This window comes from Scardinius erythrophthalmus (assembly GCF_964197995.2).
Source record: "Scardinius erythrophthalmus genome assembly, chromosome: 24".
In the NCBI taxonomy this organism is placed as follows: domain Eukaryota; kingdom Metazoa; phylum Chordata; class Actinopteri; order Cypriniformes; family Leuciscidae; genus Scardinius; species Scardinius erythrophthalmus.
The window spans coordinates 9989443-10008820 of record NC_138244.1 but is presented as its reverse complement, the minus strand read 5'-3'; the positions used below and the strand labels follow the sequence as shown (position 1 = coordinate 10008820).

The 19378-nt window shown below is 34.1% G+C and overlaps 1 protein-coding gene across 3 annotated transcripts; it reads right to left on the bottom strand.

The window, feature by feature from the left end:
- Window positions 1-8417: 8417 nt before the first annotated feature.
- LOC308684333 (class I histocompatibility antigen, Gogo-B*0101 alpha chain-like) lies at window positions 8418-17966 on the bottom strand. Of its 3 annotated transcripts, none has more exons than XM_081355489.1 (7): window positions 17299-17966; window positions 11330-11569; window positions 9965-10243; window positions 9524-9802; window positions 9309-9425; window positions 9121-9156; window positions 8418-8641 (listed from the first exon to the last, which is right to left on the bottom strand). In XM_081355489.1, exons 1-7 carry the CDS (start codon window positions 17366-17368, stop codon window positions 8625-8627), a joined length of 1038 nt encoding a protein of 345 aa, XP_081211615.1. In that variant the 5' UTR covers window positions 17369-17966; the 3' UTR covers window positions 8418-8624. The 3 variants fall into 3 exon arrangements, with proteins under 3 accessions (XP_081211615.1, XP_081211617.1, XP_081211616.1); XM_081355491.1 differs by having other exon boundaries at window positions 17421-17498; XM_081355490.1 differs by lacking the exon at window positions 11330-11569 and having other exon boundaries at window positions 17299-17882.
- Between the last annotated feature and the right edge of the window lie 1412 nt (window positions 17967-19378).

Sequence of the window (19378 nt, the reverse complement as noted above, 5' to 3'; positions counted from 1 at the left end):
GCTGACCACCTTTGCTCGGTTTTTCTTTTTACTTTTTCTGCAACGTGAACGAGATGGCTAACGTTAGCAAAGCGGCTAAAGCTCAACTGCCAACAGACCACGACTATAAACTGACGGTCCTGCGCGAGGCATGTGAGGAAGAAGAAATAGAGGCAATGGAGGAAGAAAATCGGAAAATGTCTCATGACCACACACCTTTGCCTAGCCCAAATCCCAAGAAAATGAAACCAAAGAATCAAGATGTGGGAGAACAGCCGGGTGAGATAACAAATGAAGCCATCTTAGATGCAATTCAAACTTTGATAAAGAGATTTGATGAACAAGATGACAGACTGAAAGCTTTTGAAAGTCGAATGGAAGCTAACACACAAGCAGTGAGAGAAAATAAGGAAGAAATAAGCAAAGTGAAGGAAGAATTGTTGCTGTTGAAAAAAGAAAATACGTCACTAAAGCAGATCTGAATGGAGCAAGCCAGGTATAAGAGAAGGTGGGATCTTAGACTGATGGGCCTTCCTGAAAAAGACAAAGAGGATTGTAAGACCTGTAATCATCCAGTTTGCCTTGAGAACTGTCCGTGATGAAGTATGGAGGAGATCAAGAGAGGCAAGAGTGTGCAGAGAGATGAACATTCAGTTCAAGGAGGACTTCTCAAAAGAAGATCGTGAGGCTCGTGCAAAGCTTTGGCCTAAGGTGCAAAAAAGCCAGAAGAAACGGAAAAAAAGCCTCCCTTAGAGAAGGATACGCTCTCATTGATGGACGCAGAGTTGACCCTTAAGTACTGTGTAGTAAGCAAATGCTCAGGCACTTTCTGCTTATTTAGAGCAAAATTCAGTAACATGGTAAGATGTATTTAAGTTTTACAGAAAGAAACTCTCAGGTATTTTATTTAAACATATTCTGTTTGTATGAATCTTACCAGGTGAAAGTTTAATTGATTTAACTGCTAAAAGGGGATGGAGGACTTCAATTAGCCTACGAGTTGATGTTTTTTTTTTCTATATTTTTTGATATGTTACTCAGGACAACATGTTCATTCCTGCAAAAAAACAAAACAAAGTTAAGCGCATTTAGAACAACCATACTTTCTTTTATATCATTGAATGTTAGGGGACTGAATAACATTACAAAGCGTAAAGCCATTTTTTTGTTTTGTAAGGATCAGAAATCGCAATGCATCTTTTTACATGAGACTCATTCTGTTATGGAAAATGAAAAATTTTGGAAAAATCAATGGGGGGATTACGCCTTCTTTGCACATGGAACATCACACTCAGCAGGAGTCATGATACTATTTAATAGATTTCCAGGTAACATAATGGATCATAAAAAAGATACTGAAGGTCACTGGTTAATGGTGGTTGTGGAGACAAATGACAAACGTTATATTTTGATATGCGTTTATGGCTTTAACAACCAAGCAATCAATGTAAAGTTGTATGCAAAATTAAGCCAACTTATAATTGAATGGAAAACAACATATGATTCAGATAAAGTGATATTGGGAGGAGACCATAATATAGCCCCTGATTCATGGCTAGACCGACTACCTCATAGGAATTCTCAACCTGTATATAGCGACACTATACTGTCTTTATGTACAACAACGTATTTAATTGATTATTGGAGAGCATTAAATCCAACATCAGTTCAGTTTACATGGTATAACTCTGCAGGAAACGGTCAATGTTCAAGATTAGATTACTGGCTGATTTCATGTGAGTTATGTAGTGGTATTTCAGATTGTAAAATAGCAGCCTCTCCGCTTATAGACCATTGCATGATTAGTCTAAACCTATTAACATCCAAACAACAATTGAATTCTCCAAGTAACTGGAAGTTTAATAATGATTTTTAAAAAAATGCTGAATATTGTGAACAGGTGAAGTCTCTTATCCCAGAGGTTGAAAAGCTAGACATGAGTGATATCAGTAAATGGGAATGGTTTAAGTTCAAAACCAGAAAAATAGCAGTTGACACAGGTAAAAAACTGTCATGTATAAGGAAACGGAAGCAAAAGAATCTAATTGACAAAATCAATCGACTAACAAGTAATGTACAATTATCCTTAGACAACATTACTGAATTAAAGTTATTGCAGTCCCAATTAGATGACTTGTACACAACAAAGGCAAATGGAGCTTATGTTCGATCAAGAGCTAGGTGGATTGAAAAAGGCGAAAAAAGTTCAACTTATTTCTTCGGACTTGAAAAACAAAGACAAAGTAAGAAAAAAATTAATAAACTTATGATAAATGGTATAACAATGGAAGATCAGAAATCAGTCCAAGATGAAATTAGTCTCTTTTATGGTAACATATATAAATCAAAATTTAATAAATTAGATTGTGACTTTTTATTTGAAAAAATTGATGTAAACATTAAAAAACTGGATGTGGAAGACAAACACACACTCGAAGAAGAATTAACTATAATAGAAATTGAAACTGCATTAAAACAAATGAAAAACGGTAAATCCCCAGGAATAGATGGGTTAACATCTGAATTCATAAAGCATTTTTGGGCAGATATTAAAAAGTTACTATGTAAAGCTTTTTTGGAATGTATTAAGGAAGGATGTTTGTCCCCTACCATGAAAACAGGATTGATAACCTTATTACCAAAACCTCAAAAAGATTTGTTGATGTTAGACAACTAGAGACCAATAACCTTATTATGTAGTGATTATAAACTTCTTGCTTTAGTGTACGCAAATCGCTTAAAGCATGTAATTGGAAAACTTATCGAAGAGTATCAATCAGCTTTTATTAAGGGAAGATATATTCACAATCATATTCGTCTGATTCTAGATATGATTGACTACCAATCATTCATTCAATCAGATAGTCTTGTTTTATTCATAGATTTTTTCAAAGCTTTCGACACAGTGGAACATGATTTCATGTTTACGGTGCTCAAAAAATTTGGATTTGGAGAAGGGTTCTGCAAAATCATAAAAATGTTTTATAATGATATTTATAGTTACATCTCCCTCAACCCTGGAATGACACCAAAAATTAAGATTTCGCGTGGTATTAGACAAGGTTGTCCTATCTCACCAAAATTATTTATTTTATGTACACAAATGCTAGCATATCTAATTGTAAATCACCCTCAAATTAAAGGAATCACCATTTTCGAGTATGAATATCGAATAAGCCAATTTGCAGATGACACAGTAATCTTTTTAAAAGATAAATCTTTAATTGGAAAAGCCCTAGATATAATATCAGTTTTTTCCAAAGCTTCAGGATTATGTCTAAACCTGAAAAAATGTGAAATACTATGTCTGCATCCATGTGCTGAGACAAATATAGACTCCATACCTGTCAAAACTGAACTAAAATACCTAGGATTAATAATGTCTAAAGATAGAAATAAGACAGAACAACTAAACATTGAAGGGAAAATAGAGAGTATGAAAAAATCTCTTAATCATTGGCTCATGAGAGATCTCTCTATTCTTGGCAGAATCCTATTAACAAAAGCAGAAGGTTTATCAAAATTAATATATCCTTGTCAATCTCTTTATGTCCCCCCAAAAATGATTAAAAAGGTAAATTCAATCATTTTTAATTTCATATGGAAAAATAAGACACACTACCTTAAAAAGTCTGTGATGGTTAAAGACTATAAACATGGTGGGCTGAAAGCTGCTGACTTTGAATCCACGATAGGTGTATTAAAGTTGAACTGGGTTAAAGCTTATTTGACACAACCAAATTCCATATGGTTCCACATACCAAAATATATTTTCCAAAATGTTGGTGGATTAGAATTTTTGTTAAGGTGCGACTTTGAAATAACTAAACTACCAATTAAACTGTCTGACTTCCATAAACAAATATTGCTCTACTGGAAAATGATGTTCACACACAACTTCACACCGCATAGCTCCACCTTGTGGAATAATAGAACCATACTAATTAACAGAAAGACACTATTTAAACAAGAATGGTATGATAAAAATGTTCTATATGTTACGGACTTGATGGATAAAAATGGCGATCTGTTACAGTTTAATTCCTTTGTCGAAAAGTTTAATTTAAAATGCTCTTATAGAGAATTTAACCAAATCAGTAGAGCTATTCCACTTCCCTTAAAATTTATGATTAAAAATATCCTCACAAATTCAAATGTGACTGTTAAAATGCCTGAATTAAAAATTGGTGAATTGAAATTTGGAGAAAGAAAATGTAATAACAAATACTTGGAAGTGTGTTTAAAGAGAAACTATTCTATGATATCAAAAAGCCAACGAAAATAAAGATAACAGATAATCAAGTTACATTAACAAAGACTTGTTGTAGCTATCTTAAATGGCCAATTTCACCCAAGGTAAAAGAAATTCAGTTCAAATTAATAAATAATATTTATCCTGCTGCTGAAACCCTAAGGAAAAGGTTCAATTTTGAAGTTAATCCGTGTGTTTTTTGTATGACAGAACACGAAACAATTGAGCACCTTTTTTTCTCTTGTTCAGTCACAAAGGGGTTTTGGAAGGATGTTTATCGATGGTTAAATATTGGGATCAACAACTCTTTGTTTAACAAATTTCAGGTGATGATATATATGGATGGTCTGTCAAAAAAGGTATCTAAAATGGTGAACATTATTTTCATTATGGGGAAGTATCATATACACAAAAATAAGTGGAATAACAGCAAGCCCAACATAAACTGTTTTAAGAATGAAATTAAAAATTATATAGCATCTCTAAAGGTGTTATCGGAAGAAAACCAGTCCATAACTGAGTTATATGAAACAATGTCAGAGTCTCTTGCTCCTTGAGTTACAGTCCTATGTTCTTAAACACGCTTGAAGCACTATGTTGTTTGTCAGCCCCTGTAATTTTATTTTTATTTTTTCATTATTAATTTTTTTTTTATTTTTTATTTTATCTTACTTGTTGATATGATGTGAGTTTATACTGTTTAAAATGCGAGCACATGTTTTTTTTTCCTCAAACGAGTTCTTGATGTGAATTTAAGTTTATATGACATATTGTAAATTAAAAATAAAGCTAAAAAAAAAAAAAAAAAAAAAGCTGTTGTAGCTCCGCCCTCTGTGCTGGGAGCAGCAGCTCATTTGCATTTAAAGGGATAGACACAAAAGAAAAACGTGCGTTTTTGCTCACCCTCACATTTTTTTTAACATGCTATATAAGAATATCTATATGGGGTATTTTGAGTTAAAACTTCACATATACACTCTGAGGATATCAGAGACTTATTTTACATCTTGTGAAAAGGGCATTATTCCACCCCTTTAAATTTGAACAGGGGTGATGGTAGGTTAGTGTGATGGGTCATTCATGCACGATCCGTTCATTGTGTATGTCACGTGACTAGGGAAATACTCTGAAGTTAAAGTAATTATTTATGTGCCCTGTAAATGATCTTTTCATGGCTGCATCATAATGATTTCTTAATTCAGAATATGACGAAGATAGGTCACTACTATCTTATGCACTGCAAACATACTTGCATCCGTCAGTGCTTGCATGCAGAGCACATTGGTCCTTTAGTAGGAATGAAGGCCGACGAAGATGGACAATTAAAAAAAAACAAGGAGCACCCTCCTGATAATGCTGATATTGATTATACACCGAGTTGTTGTCGACAGGATAATCACCTGACCTGGGACTTGATGATATCCTGTGCCTTATCCCTGCTTAATCAGGTAATCATTCCTATTCCTGAATCTGTATTAAATTTGAGAAATGTAACTGATTTCCATTCAGTTTAGCTTGTTTCCACTGAAACACAATAACATCTAATTGTAAGGTCTACATAAGGTGAATCTGCAGCTTCAAAGTGATAGTTCAGCCTGAAATGAAAATTCTGTCATTTACTCACCCTCAAGTTGTTCCAAACCTGTATGAATTTCTTTCTGCTGCACACAAAAGATGATAGAGTGAAGAATGTTGGCATCCAGACAGTTGATGGTAGCCAATGACTTCAATTGTATTTATTTTCTACTATGGAAATCAATGGCCACCGTCAACTTTCCGGTTACCAACAACATTCTTTAAAATATCTTCTTTTGTGTTCAACAGAAGACAGAAACTCATACAGGTTTGGAACAACTTGAGGGTGAGTAAATGATGACAGAATTTTCATTTTGGGCTGAACCATCCCTTTAAAGAAATTTTCATTGAAAAACCTAAGCTCTTTTATTCTACAAGATAAACTTAATTGTTACTTGAATGCTATGTAGTTTCATAGAAAATGAACTGAGATATAGTTAATGGCTATAGCTCAGAGGTGTTTGTTCCTCTCCATGAAGAGTTTAGCTCCAACACCTGCCTGGAAGTGTTCATTGATCCTAATGACCCTGATTAGCTTGATTAGCTTGATTAGCTGCTTCAGATGTGTTTAATTAGGGCTGGAGATAAAATCGGACACCCCTGCCATAGTGCTTTTTTTCCAGTTCAGCAGGTGGCGGTAAAGCACCTTTCAGCTGGTTTGCCAACCGCCAAAAACACTGAAGAAGAAGATAGTGCTTTCTTTTGATATTGAAGCATTAATAGATTTTAGAAAAATAAATGAAATAAACAGAATTTAATGATATTTTAATCGTAGTTAGAATATTTTGTGTTCAGCAACTTTTTTTTAAAGTGAATCATATTGCAAGTATATTAACGTTCTTGAATGTGGCAACTGAATTGACTTGTTCTTGAGTAACATCATGCTTTCTTTTTCAGATTTCAGAGAACCCAAAGAAAAAGAGGCAGTAGTTTAATGTAAGGCAGATTTTTAAAAACCTGAACCGTTGGACCACCTGTAGTTATGACATCAGACTTCTGAAGCTAATTTTATTTTTAAAGGTTGAAATGCTTTTGTCCTATTTCTTCCCCTTTCTTTTTTAAAGAATGATCTTTTAATATATTTTTGTCATTGATTGATTGAATAAAATAAATTGACTCAACTGCTGGAAAGGTGTCATTTATGTTTTAAAAGGTTTTTGACAAATTTTGAAATGGTCAGGAATTTGTTGATGCATCATTGATGTGAATCAACATCACATTGTAACATTGATCAAACCATATTACCAAAGATTATTTTAGTTAATTTCAGTGTTGATTCAACAGCAGTGATGTAGATTCAACAATATTACCATTGATTATTTTTGTTAATTTCAGTGTTGATTCAACAGCAGTGATGTAGATTCAACAATATTACCATTGATTATTTTTGTTAATTTCAGTGTTGATTCAACAGCAGTGATGTAGAATCAATCATAGTGTAACGTTGATTCAACAATATTACCATTGATTATTTCTGTTAATTTCAGAGTTGATTCAACAGCAGTGATGTACAGAGTGGGCCATTTATATGGATACACCGTAATAACATGGGAATGGTTGGTGATATTAAAGTCCTGTTTGTGGCACATTAGTATATGTGAGGGGGCAAACTCAAGATGGGTGGTGACCATGGTGGCCATTTAGAAGTCCACAAACAGGACTTTAATATCACCAACCATTCCCATGTTATTACGGTGTGTCCATATAAATGGCCCACCCTGTAGAATCAATCATAGTGTAACGTTGATTCAACAATATTACCATTGATTATTTCTGTTAATTTCAGTGTTGATTCAACAGCAGTGATGTAGATTCAACATCTTAGTGTAATGTTGATTCAACAATATCACCATTGATTATTGTTGTTAATTTCAGTATTGATTCAGCATCGGTGGTGTAGAATCAATCATAGTGTAACGTTGATTCAACAATATCACCATTGATTATTGTTGTTAATTTCAGTATTGATTCAGCATCGGTGATGTAGAATCAATCATAGTGTAATGTTGATTCAGTAGCATTACTACTGATTTTTTGTTCAACAGTTTCAACATTAACTGAGGGTGCAAAAGTGATGTTGATAAAATATCACTTTGTAATGTTGAATCAATACTATTACTGTTGATTTTTGGTTGAAGTCTCAACATTGCTTCACCATTAACTGAGGGTGCAAGAGTGATGCAAAAACAACATCACTCTGTAATGTTGAAGCAATATTAACACTATTGATTTGTGATTGAAATCTGAACATTATTTCAGTATTAACCGAGGGTGCAAGAGTGATGCTAAAGCAACATCACTTTCTAACGTCATTTCAATGTAATCGGCGTTGACGCATCAACACTGACTCAACATTGTTTCAATGGTTACATGCTATCTGGGCATTCGTATCTTTAAAGCTTATTTCTTACATATGCCATTGTTCATTGTAATTCTTAATTTTGACATTTATCAGACTACTGTCACTTACAGTTCAGATTGATAAATGTACAAACAGTTTTTGTTTTTGGGAAATTTGCCATAATCTCAGATTGCTCACTTTTAAATTGAGAAATTGATTAGTTGATTATCACCTCAAATGTTACAATAATTAAATGAAAGTTTAAACAAATTATCAAAATCTTTAATGTATATTTATTCTCTCAGTACCCCGTCATCCAAAACAATCAAGCAATCAATAAAAATACACAAAACATGACACAGGCAAATTCTTAAAAAACCTCCAATACAAAACAGCAAGCCTGAGATAATTATTCATCCATATGATGGTCCCAATGGATAAACAAAATGGATGGATGTCTTCAGAAGATTACCATTATCAACCATTATCAGCGCCTGTAAATGCATAGGAATGTGATTTAATATACAAGACAATAATCTATAGCTGTTATTCATTCTGAGGATTGTACAATAATAATATATTTTTTTCAAATTCAAAATTAGGTTTATTTTCATTTTATCAAGCTCCAGGAAACTATGGTGCAAACATGACCAATTGTGACTATACAAAGTATATTCCGTTATACATAAAGTGATCTTGTAAACATTCAAATAGATCAGATTTTATCTTGAAGGAAAACATCCTAGAACATTAAGGCCTGGTTTCACAGACAGGGTTAGATTAAACCAGGATTAGGACTGGCTTTTTTAAATGTGCCTTAGAAAAAAACATTACTGGTGTGCATCTTGAGACAAAATAATGGCAAGTTGCTTTCAGTTAAAAAACAGCTCAAAAATGCATTTTAGTCCGGGACTAGGCTTAAGCCTTATGAAATATGAGGATACAAAAATAACATTTAAAACAGAGTACTCACTAGAAGCAGCTGAATATGCACAGTTTCGTGAAGACTCTGTATAACATGAAAAAAAAAAATGCTGCATAATTATTCATGCCAATGAAATATATAATAGAAATTAAAATATATTTTGTATTTATCTTAAGCATCACATAGCCTACAAGGCTCACTGGATGATGAACTATTCATTTAATTTCTTGTCATACCTTCTCGTCTCTTCATGCATTTATATACATATACGACGGCTCCAGTCCCAAACACCAACAGCAGAGCCGAAACTATCAGCACTGGGAGAATCACTGATTTAAATGGTTCACCAGGCTCTGGTTGTGAAACAAACATTTTCTCAATAAGGTCATAACACAATTGAAACTGTTCTGTAGTATTTTTATTTTATTTTTATTTTTTCACACCTCATTACCTAAAGTGACGTGGAGTTTGTTGTCCAGACTGAGGTGTGTGGCAGAGCAGCTGTATTTGTGTTTGTCTGCACTGATCTCCAGACTCTTCCTCATCTGGTACGTCCCGTCACCATTGGGCAGCAGATCTCCTCCAGTGATCTCATGATCAGATACAGGCTGTCCATCTCTGAACAGGGTCAGGTTGATGTGACGAGGGTAAAATCCTGTTGCCAAACAACTCACACGAAACCCTCCAGAATCTGAGTTTGCTTTTTGTGTGAGTGTGATATTGGGCTTTTCTGTAGGAGAAGGAGGAAAAAAATAAACAAGAGAACGTCAGAGAACGTTTTACATGTATAAATTCATGGGTTTATTTTTAATCCTGAAGATTTACTCTAAACAGTTACATTTGTTTTCATAAAACAAATGTAGGGAATTTAGATGTGCCCTTGAGTACGTACTCTTTCTGTTAATTTGATCTCTTCTCTTTTTGAGGTAATTCTTGAGAGTTGTTATACAAAGTGGGTAAAAGATATTTTCTACTTCCTGCTTAAATTCTTCCAGGTGAGGTTTGAACCGTTTTTGTTTAGTATTTACAGTCACAGTATAAGTGAATGTGTTGTTAATGTAACGCAGTTCATCTGTGGTGGAGCCTCTGGCAGCATCTGCAATAATCATCTTTCCAGGCTTGTCGGAGTCCAGCAGCTCACACACAACCAGTTTCTGATGAACATCAAGACCTGTGAGGGAAATATGAGGGAGAATTGTTATGGGAGATTGTCATGGATTGGCCTCCTTCATCTTACACTCTTTGCCACTCATTCAAACCATTTATAAGAAAAAATTAATTTGATAACTCTAAAAGTGTCATTGTAAATAACCACATGATATTTTACAACCTAAACTAACATTGCCTTGTAAAAAAGTTATAAAAATCAAATGATCTGATCGTCACTGTTTCCCCAAAGTGTGTTGACTCTTATTTTGTAGTATTTCTCATTTTAGTTCCTGTTCCCCTAAGTTTCCTGTGCTAGTTTTGTAGTCCCTTTGCAGTTCCAGGATCATTGGTACCCCTTGATTGTCTCCGCATCTTGTTATCTTATCTTGTTACCTTGTCTGAATAGATGTGTTTGTCGGTCGTTATCTTAAGGGAAGCTCATAATATACACAACTTTTGGCTGGATTTTGCTGTCCTAAACCGATTTTCAAGGTCTGCGGCTAAATCGGTGCTGGTTGTAGTCGCCGAGCTTGTTAAGTTTGAGCAGGTCGGCGACGTCTCAAGCATTCACAGATGCTGCAAAATGTTCAAACCTGTTTGATATTATCGCCATGTGATCTTGTAGCAGGGTTGCCAGGCCAGCTTAACAAAATGGCCAACCAAAAATAACCCAAAAGTAGCCCAATGACCATATCCCAAATATCTAAATATTCCAATCACATTATAACTCACCCATTCATACTTTACGGTCACTCTAAATGCAAAATGAAAGCCACTATATCGAAGCGATCATAAACGCAGCTCAAAGGCTATACATATTACATTTTATTTTTCAGACAATGTTTCAAAAATATTAGAAGCATATTAATATTTTTAATATTTTCAATAAAGAAACAATAATAGAAGATTTTGCAGAAATTATAAAAAAATTATTCTTTTAATTCTGATACCACAAATGATTTCACCTAAAAAAACAAAAAATTTAAAATCAAACATTAAAAATATGCTCATCAAAAAGTTGTTTTTAAGCAATTGAATATGTACAGTATGAATAGCATTTTGTGCATTTTTAAATAGATTAATAGATGACATTGAGCCAGATACTTACTGTCATTTTGGTTTAACAGTGCGGCTCTTCTCAAAAAGGAGTTATACATGTAGCCACTTATATCCTTTATGTCATCTGAATTAACCACATCATCCTCATTCGTCGTATTCCCTCTTGGAATATATGTCTTTGAATTATAGTATCCAACTGTGATGTCATCCACAGTTGTTGTGCAACTAAATTTAGGAAATTGTGTTTCTCCCTGAATGTAAGTTGAAATCAACCACAAAGAGTGAGAACCTGAAAAATAAATTGATTATTGGTGATTACAATGGATTATTGTTCATTATTGATTATTTGATTCTTGATTGATTGATTTCTACTATAGTAGGCTATGAGACTGTATACAATAAACATTTAAGATTCATCCTTTTTATTTTTTATTTAAAACATAAGCCTTGGAATCTTGGCAATGACTTATACTTTCATTCAGAATGAAAATGATATGAGTAGGGGAGAGCGGGGCAAAACCTAGCACTTTTTGACTTTCTCAGTTTGTATAAATCCACTTGGGGGTTCAGTTTTTTTTACAGATTAATTTCACACATGTATAGTACAAATATGTGGTCTTGTTTCATTAATACAGACTATTGTATATTTTTTTCTTTATTTTATGAAGGTAGAATGATGCCATAAAGAATCGCATGTGCAGGGTAAGATCTGTGAAAGTGTACATAAGACAATATAAATTAAATTTGCATGCGCAAGAGAAGATTTGTGAAGGTGTAAATCACCTTTGAAGGGTAATAAAAAATATTTGCATCATTTTACTGTTATTCGTAAGTGTAATTCATGTATAGTGAAACTGCAGCTTCATGCTAGTGCAATTTAATTTATGCTTACAATCTTATGTACACTTTCATAAATCTTACCCTGCGTATGCGATTTTTTATGGCAAAATTTTACCTTCATAAATAAAGAAAAAAAGTATACACTGTATTAATGAAAGAAGCTAATGAGTGAACAGTGACAACATGCCCATAGGGTACACTGTAACATGACGGGCACATTGTAACGACCATATGACAGCTTAAGATGTTGTCTGATCTAATAAAAAAATATACTTGACAAACAAAAATATTTTGTAAATAAAATACAATTATTAACTTTTTCAAATAAAATAATGCCATTTTTAATAATTAAAATAAACAACTTTTGGAGTTTGACAATGAACACACTGCAAACACAGATATACAACATAGTTCAAAACAGTGTGAGCAAAAGCAAAATAGATGAAGAAAAGCATTCAGACATTCAGAAAAACACAAAGCTGAACACGACACACCCCATCCACACATCGCTCTCATGGAACAAGAGACCAGAATGCTTTGCATTTCATGAAATATTAATTTCTGAATATTGAACTCAACTCGCTGTCTTTACTCGCAGTTGCCTCTCTCATGGTTTGCCAATAGAATTCATAAAAGTTATATAGTAACATCAAAAACATCAAAGAATTGCATAGTTCTAATAGCGTGGCCAGGGCAGGACTTAGGGTGGTGGAGGGCCCTACCCTCTATACCAGGGGTTTTCAAACTTTTTGTGTGTGTGGACCACATTTGTAATCAAGAATTTTCGCGGACCACCTCATAATACACATAATAAAATATGTCTACACAGAGTCCTACCTGAATTAATCCGCACCTCTAAATAGGCTTGCTAGCTCTAAAACTATCATTGGTCATCACATCAGTACAACAGGCTTGTTAAAAGAAAGTTTACTGCACAAAACGGCTGCCACATATTTAATTCATTTATTTGCTCAAGCAAAGGTTCAAATAATCAGGTTCATTTGAACAACAGGCTTATTTCCATAGCAATGGAGTATGAAATCTATACAGTAATAAGAACACTGGAATATAGTCAACATTGCAAAACCTTTGGCGATTTTAGGGGATTATTAATCTTCAGATTAATCTTTTAATCTTTAACAAGTCCTCAAAAAGTACCTAGGCTTGAGTTTGTCCACTTAACAGCACATCTGCAAAACATTTAAGAAACGCGAGATCAAGAAACTAACTGTAAATTAAAATAATAACAGGCCTTATTCATTCCATTTATAAACATTTCGTTTCATATAAACTGCCTATTCCTAACTGTGCGTTCACACCGGACGCGATCTAGCGCGTTAAATTCAAAAAGGGATCATTAGGCCTATGTCAAATTCGCGCCTGCCGCGTTTAGTGATACGCTTAACCACTTTGTATCAATTCGCGCGTGAAGAGCGAAATTGACGCGCGTAAAAACAAAAGTTTGAAGCGAAATTTCGGCCGGTGTGAACGCACCATTAAAGGCTATGCGTGTGATGTGATAATGAGAACATATTTGCCTCTGCCCTTTTCTCTTCAGAGAACCTGTTGCTATCCACCGATCCAGTGTTGTGGTTCTAACGGCACTGAACTTGAATGTCACGGCCGAACACCACTAGGCTATTTTAGTAATCACACAATAACTTGACAATTTAATTAAAATGTTATATCAATATAGGCCTACATATTCTTTTTACTTTTTTTAATTTTTTTTTTTTATGGGAATTTCCTGGTAAAATGAAGGTAAAAAAAAAAATTATTTTATATTTTATTTTGCCTTTCCACGGACCACCTGCAGTACTCTCACGGACCACTAGTGGGGAATGGCTGCTCTATACATTACTTTAAATAGAACAAAATGATACATACACAAGCTATGTATTAGAGCTACACAATTCCAGATAAAATGAGAATAAAAATAGAGATCACGATTCTGAACAAACAACTAAACAAAATAACATAATTTATGTTAATTGCTGAAGTCTATTAAAAATGTTTCATTAATCTGAATTATTTAAAAAAAAAAACTTGGGTTTGAATGAATGATTCAATTCCTCAATCAAATACACTTGTTTCATAGATGAATCAGCACTTTTGAACGAATCTCCTGAATGAACGATTCAATGACAAATGTTTTTTTTAACAGTCATTTGTCGCCATCTGGTGGCGTAACAATATAATCGATCCAATCGTTATTTGAAGTGCAAAGCTACTTTCAAAAGGGGACTGGTACCGTAGACAGTGTTACATGTTAAAAAAACGTAATCATTTATTTATATGACCACTGATTGAAGCTTGAAAAAGTTTTTTCCAATAAATAAATAATGATTAAAAAAGTTCAAAGTGATCATAAGTTTATTGCAATGCACAAATGTATTGGTCAGAATGAGAATAAAACACTTATTTACCTGGAAAACATTGATTGTATCCAGTATTCCTATAGGCTAATTATTGTTTCTTTTATGAATTTAATAAAGAACTCTGTCTCATATTCTGTCCAAACGATCCATGTAGGCTACTTTTGTGTCCAGTATATATTATAAAAAGTAAATATCGACGAATTTTCAGATTTTTGTTTATGACTTTTTGCCCCTTTATTAAACATTTAAAATATTCACAAATTAATATGGAAAACATGTCGATTTTATTGGTTTTCTAAGGCCAAATTAGAACCTGAAATTGATGTTTTTCCCGCAGTGCTGAATGAGAAGAGCCATTAATATTATTATAGGCTAATAAACTATTGTTTTGGCCAAAATCCCATCTCCATCTCCGCTCCGCTGTTAAGCAGATGCGCTTTTAGAGAGAAACGCACCTTTCATACGGATTAATCAGAAGGTATTAGCTTTCGATTCGAATTGTTCGTTTTAAAGTGGACATTTCAAGCTTTAGCCTACATGCTATATTTTGATCCAGTTCTCGCGCTCCGGTTTACGGAGATCATGAAAGTGCGTCTGATTGTTTTCTTTTATTTGACAAAAGCACAACGTTTTCTTGTTATTGTGAGTTTACACAAATAATGTATTACTATTTTCTGTATGACCAGAAATGATAGAGTATTTTAAGTTGTTTCCACTGTTGATAGGAAAATGCAAGTGTTCGCGCTCGCGCCTCCGTGTCATGCAGTGCGCGCTCCACACTCAACTTTGTTCCTTTTTTGCATAAAAGCGTCTTCTAAATATAGCCTATTAAATATTATAATTAAATAATATAAAATTATTATTATTTGCGTAGCTATACATGGACCTCAAACACACCGCGTCTTCCAAGTCAGGTGAAATGCGCAAAAACTGTTTCCGTTGCAGTTTTGCGAAATATTCCTTTTTCGAATTGCCTGAAAAACCACCTCATGCGATAGACGGGAGTTTTTGCAAAATTGACGTGTTTCCATTGTGCTTATTTTCAATTAAGAAAAGAAAAATGAAACAAAAGCACGCACATCAGTCTCAAAACGGTGCTCGACTAAAAAACAACAAGTAAAAAATAAAGTATAAAGTCGGCAACACCTCAGTCTGATGAAGAGCCTGCGTGCTCGAAACGTCACATAGCCTACGCTATGCGATAGTTGTCTTGAAAATAAATATTTTTGATAATTTTGGAGCTTAGGTGTTGCCGACTTTATACTTTATTTTTTGCTTATTTTCAATTCGCAATTTCAATTTGCGCAATTTGAAGGGTAATGGAAACGCGGCTACTGTCTAACGCAGACAGGTTTTTTCAACGGTTCGGCAGTAAACGAGGCACGAACGCGGGGCACAACGTAACACGGGGCTAGTTGTAACACGCTTGTTTTAAATACTTCCGCACATGCTTGGATGACGAAACTTTGTGTATTTACTAGTTGCCATATCAACACTATATAGAAAAAAAAAATCCGCCAAAAATTATTATTTCTTTTGGAAGATATCCATAGACATTTATTAAACCATAGCAAAAGTAAATTTCTTACTTAAGTTAATTTTTCATCTCTATTTTTTGTGTTTATTTAAAATAAGACAAATCTGATATTATTTTAATCTCCAAGATGTTATTTAACAGTTGAGATAGTTCTTTAATGTTTCGCTAGCAGAAGACACTAGCCGGGTTTAAATCCCAGTTGTGCAGGCGGGGGCATGTTGTAACACTGCGTTACAATGTGCACCTATTAGAAATATGCTATTATATTCTATACTTTTATTAATTTTATTGAGAAAACGTGAGAAAAAGGTGAATAAAGACTGAGAGTCAATGTTCAGAAATTACTAATTATTTATTTGTTTTGAACTATGTCGTATAGCTGTGTTTTCATGTGTTCGTATAGTCAAAACTCAAAAATGAGTTTATATTTAATTAATAAAAATTGTCATTTTTTTATATGAAAGTTTTTTAATTGTATTTTATTTAGAAAATATTTTAGTTTGTTTTGTATTTTTTTTTATTAGATCAGATAACATTTTAAGCTGCCATATGTTATGTTACAATGTGCCCCTCACATGTTACAATGTACCCCACCTATGGGGCATGTTGTCACATTTCACTTCCATTCTTTCGGGGTATATCAAGAAAAAAGTATATACTGTATTAATAAAACAAAAACACATCATTGTACTAGACATGTGGGAAATTAATGTGGGGAAAAATAAATACTCTGAACCATAAGTAGATGTACACAAACTGAGAAAGTCAAAAAGCGTTACTTTGTGCCCCGCTCTCCCCTAACTGCCAATAACCAATCAGCAAACCTCAAGATGACTGACATTTAATTTAGCTAATTAAATTATATTTTTCATTGCAAGGCAGAGCCAGGTAACAATGCTAGACCAATCAACAAACTTTAAATAAAAAATTAAATGACTGACATATTATTGAAAAAAATCAAACGTAAACGGGCGGGGCCCAGTCAAGCCCAATGGTAAGTCCGGCCTTGAGCGTGGCACATTGTAACAGAATGCCCCACCACCTCAACTGGGATTTATATCTGGCCAGTGATCTTTCTTGTATCTCTCTTGTTGTTAAGTCACCACATGTGTTACAATTAACCCTGTTTACGTTGTGACTCGCTCTAAAAAAGTAAGGGAGGACATGTAGCCTACGCAATAACCTTCATTAATCTTGAATTAATTCGTTGAAAAAGATTAGGTTTTAAACTTCTAATAATATTTAAAAACGTAAACAACTTACCATATGAAGCAGATGGAAGTGAAAGTGTGAGTAAAAAAACGACATACGATTGTGTCCATTTGCACTGCATGCTTTTAGTCTTCAAATATTTAGCAAAAATGTAGGCTACTACCTACACATACCAAGTTAGAACATGGCTGAGGCGGTACGAAAATTGCGGGTTGGGCATTCGTGTTTTCTGAAGCTCGTTAGTTGTCCCCAAAAGTTTGCTTGAAGTGAGTTACTCCAACTGACTTGTCACGCGATGACTTCACAAACATTGATTAAACCTGCCAAACTAAAACTAGACCCCAAAGGGAAAGATCTGTCGCCTAATATTGAAAAGAAAATTGAGGCCAGAGAAATGGAGCACGATTACGCAATGGAGGTCTCTGTAAACAGTAAAAGAGAACGCAGAGGGATCTCTTCCTGCAACTCCAAGTAAAAATCCTGCGGGAAAAGCCTGGGAGAAAGAAGGAGGAAACCTCCAACAACAACGAAACCAATTTGGAGGGCAGGAAAGCTCGCTTTCTTTCGCGGTCCATGGCTTCATTGAAGGACGACGGATCGACGTTGACGGGTGAATTGATACATTTCTAAGTGTCAATCAAGCAGTTGGAAACTTTTCAATGGGACAGAGCTCTATCTGAAAGTCGCGGTTCATATGACTGAGTGAGCTTACAAGTGGTGGTTCGATTTGTGGTTTTATAGTTCTCTTTTTCTGTTTTTTTTTTTTTTTTTTTTTTTTAGTGTAATGATTAAGGACAAAATAATTTTTGGTTCTATGAAGGTTAGGGGCTTAAAGGACATTGTTAAAAGGAAAGCAGTTTTTCTATTTTGTAAAGGGCAGAAAGCTCATTGTATGTGTCTACAAGAGATTCGGATGCATCTTTCTGGACTAATCAATGGGGGGAGAAGATTTTTTTCAGCCGTGGTTCTAACCGTTCTGGAGGAGTGGTAATATGCTTCAACAAATGTCTGGGGAAGTCGTCGTTCATAAAGCTGATGGAAGTGGTCACTGGTTGATGGTGGTAGCCTACTGAAAATTGATGGTAGTTTTTTTCATTCTAATTACTATTTATGGCTTTAACAATGCAGCTCAAAAACAGAAATTATTAGAAGATATTTCTAATATGATCTCAGAAACTAAAGTGCGGTACCCATCTGATAATGTTTTAGAGGGGACTGGAATATGGTTCCTGACTAGTGGAAAGATAGATGGCCTCCTTCGGGGCTACATTTTTAAACCTAAACAAATGTGTAATGTTAACATTGCATAAGTTTCCTTTGCAGTCATTATCTAATATACAAATTAAAAGGGAAGTTTAAAATTTGGGGATTATTATTTCTAAAGATAAAGATGTTATGGAGAAAAAAAAATGTGTTGAATAGATAAATGTAAGTCCATACTAAATAGATGGCTGCAGAGGGATCTTACAATTTTTGGAAGGGTTCTTTTATCTAAAATGGATAGTTTGTCCAGACTCATCTATCCAGCTTTCTCCTTGCCCATATTGACACGAATGATTAGATTAATAAATAAGGTGAATTTGATGACTCTTGTGCATTTTTTATCACAGAAATCATAACCTTCTAAGGAGAGCTGTCTCAGTTCTGGGGAGATTTTGGAGTACAGTTAATCTTAAAGGTATGGCTCTGATCATTCTATTTAAAAAAATTAACGGTACACTGTAATTGGAATTTCTCTCTATCCAGTAACAAATTTCCATTATCATCCAAGAAATGGGCAACAGCCCAAATCCCTTTAGATTTCCATTCCTCTACAGATTTTATGCCAAACTTTATATATCTACTATTCCAAAATCTTTAATGTAGCCTATATTTGCTAACAAGCACATCAGTATTTATTACATGCACACTAGTATTTTTAAAGCGTATAAGCTACACATTGTAATTATTAATACTGACTAATATTAATTAATAGTCAGACTATATGTCACATTTCAGATGGATGAAAGTGCAAACAGGTTTTGTTTTGGGACATTTGTCATGTTCTCAGATTGCTCACTTTTAAATTGATAAATTAATTTAATTGGTCAGTTGATTATCACCTCAAACCTTACAATAATTAATCAAAAGA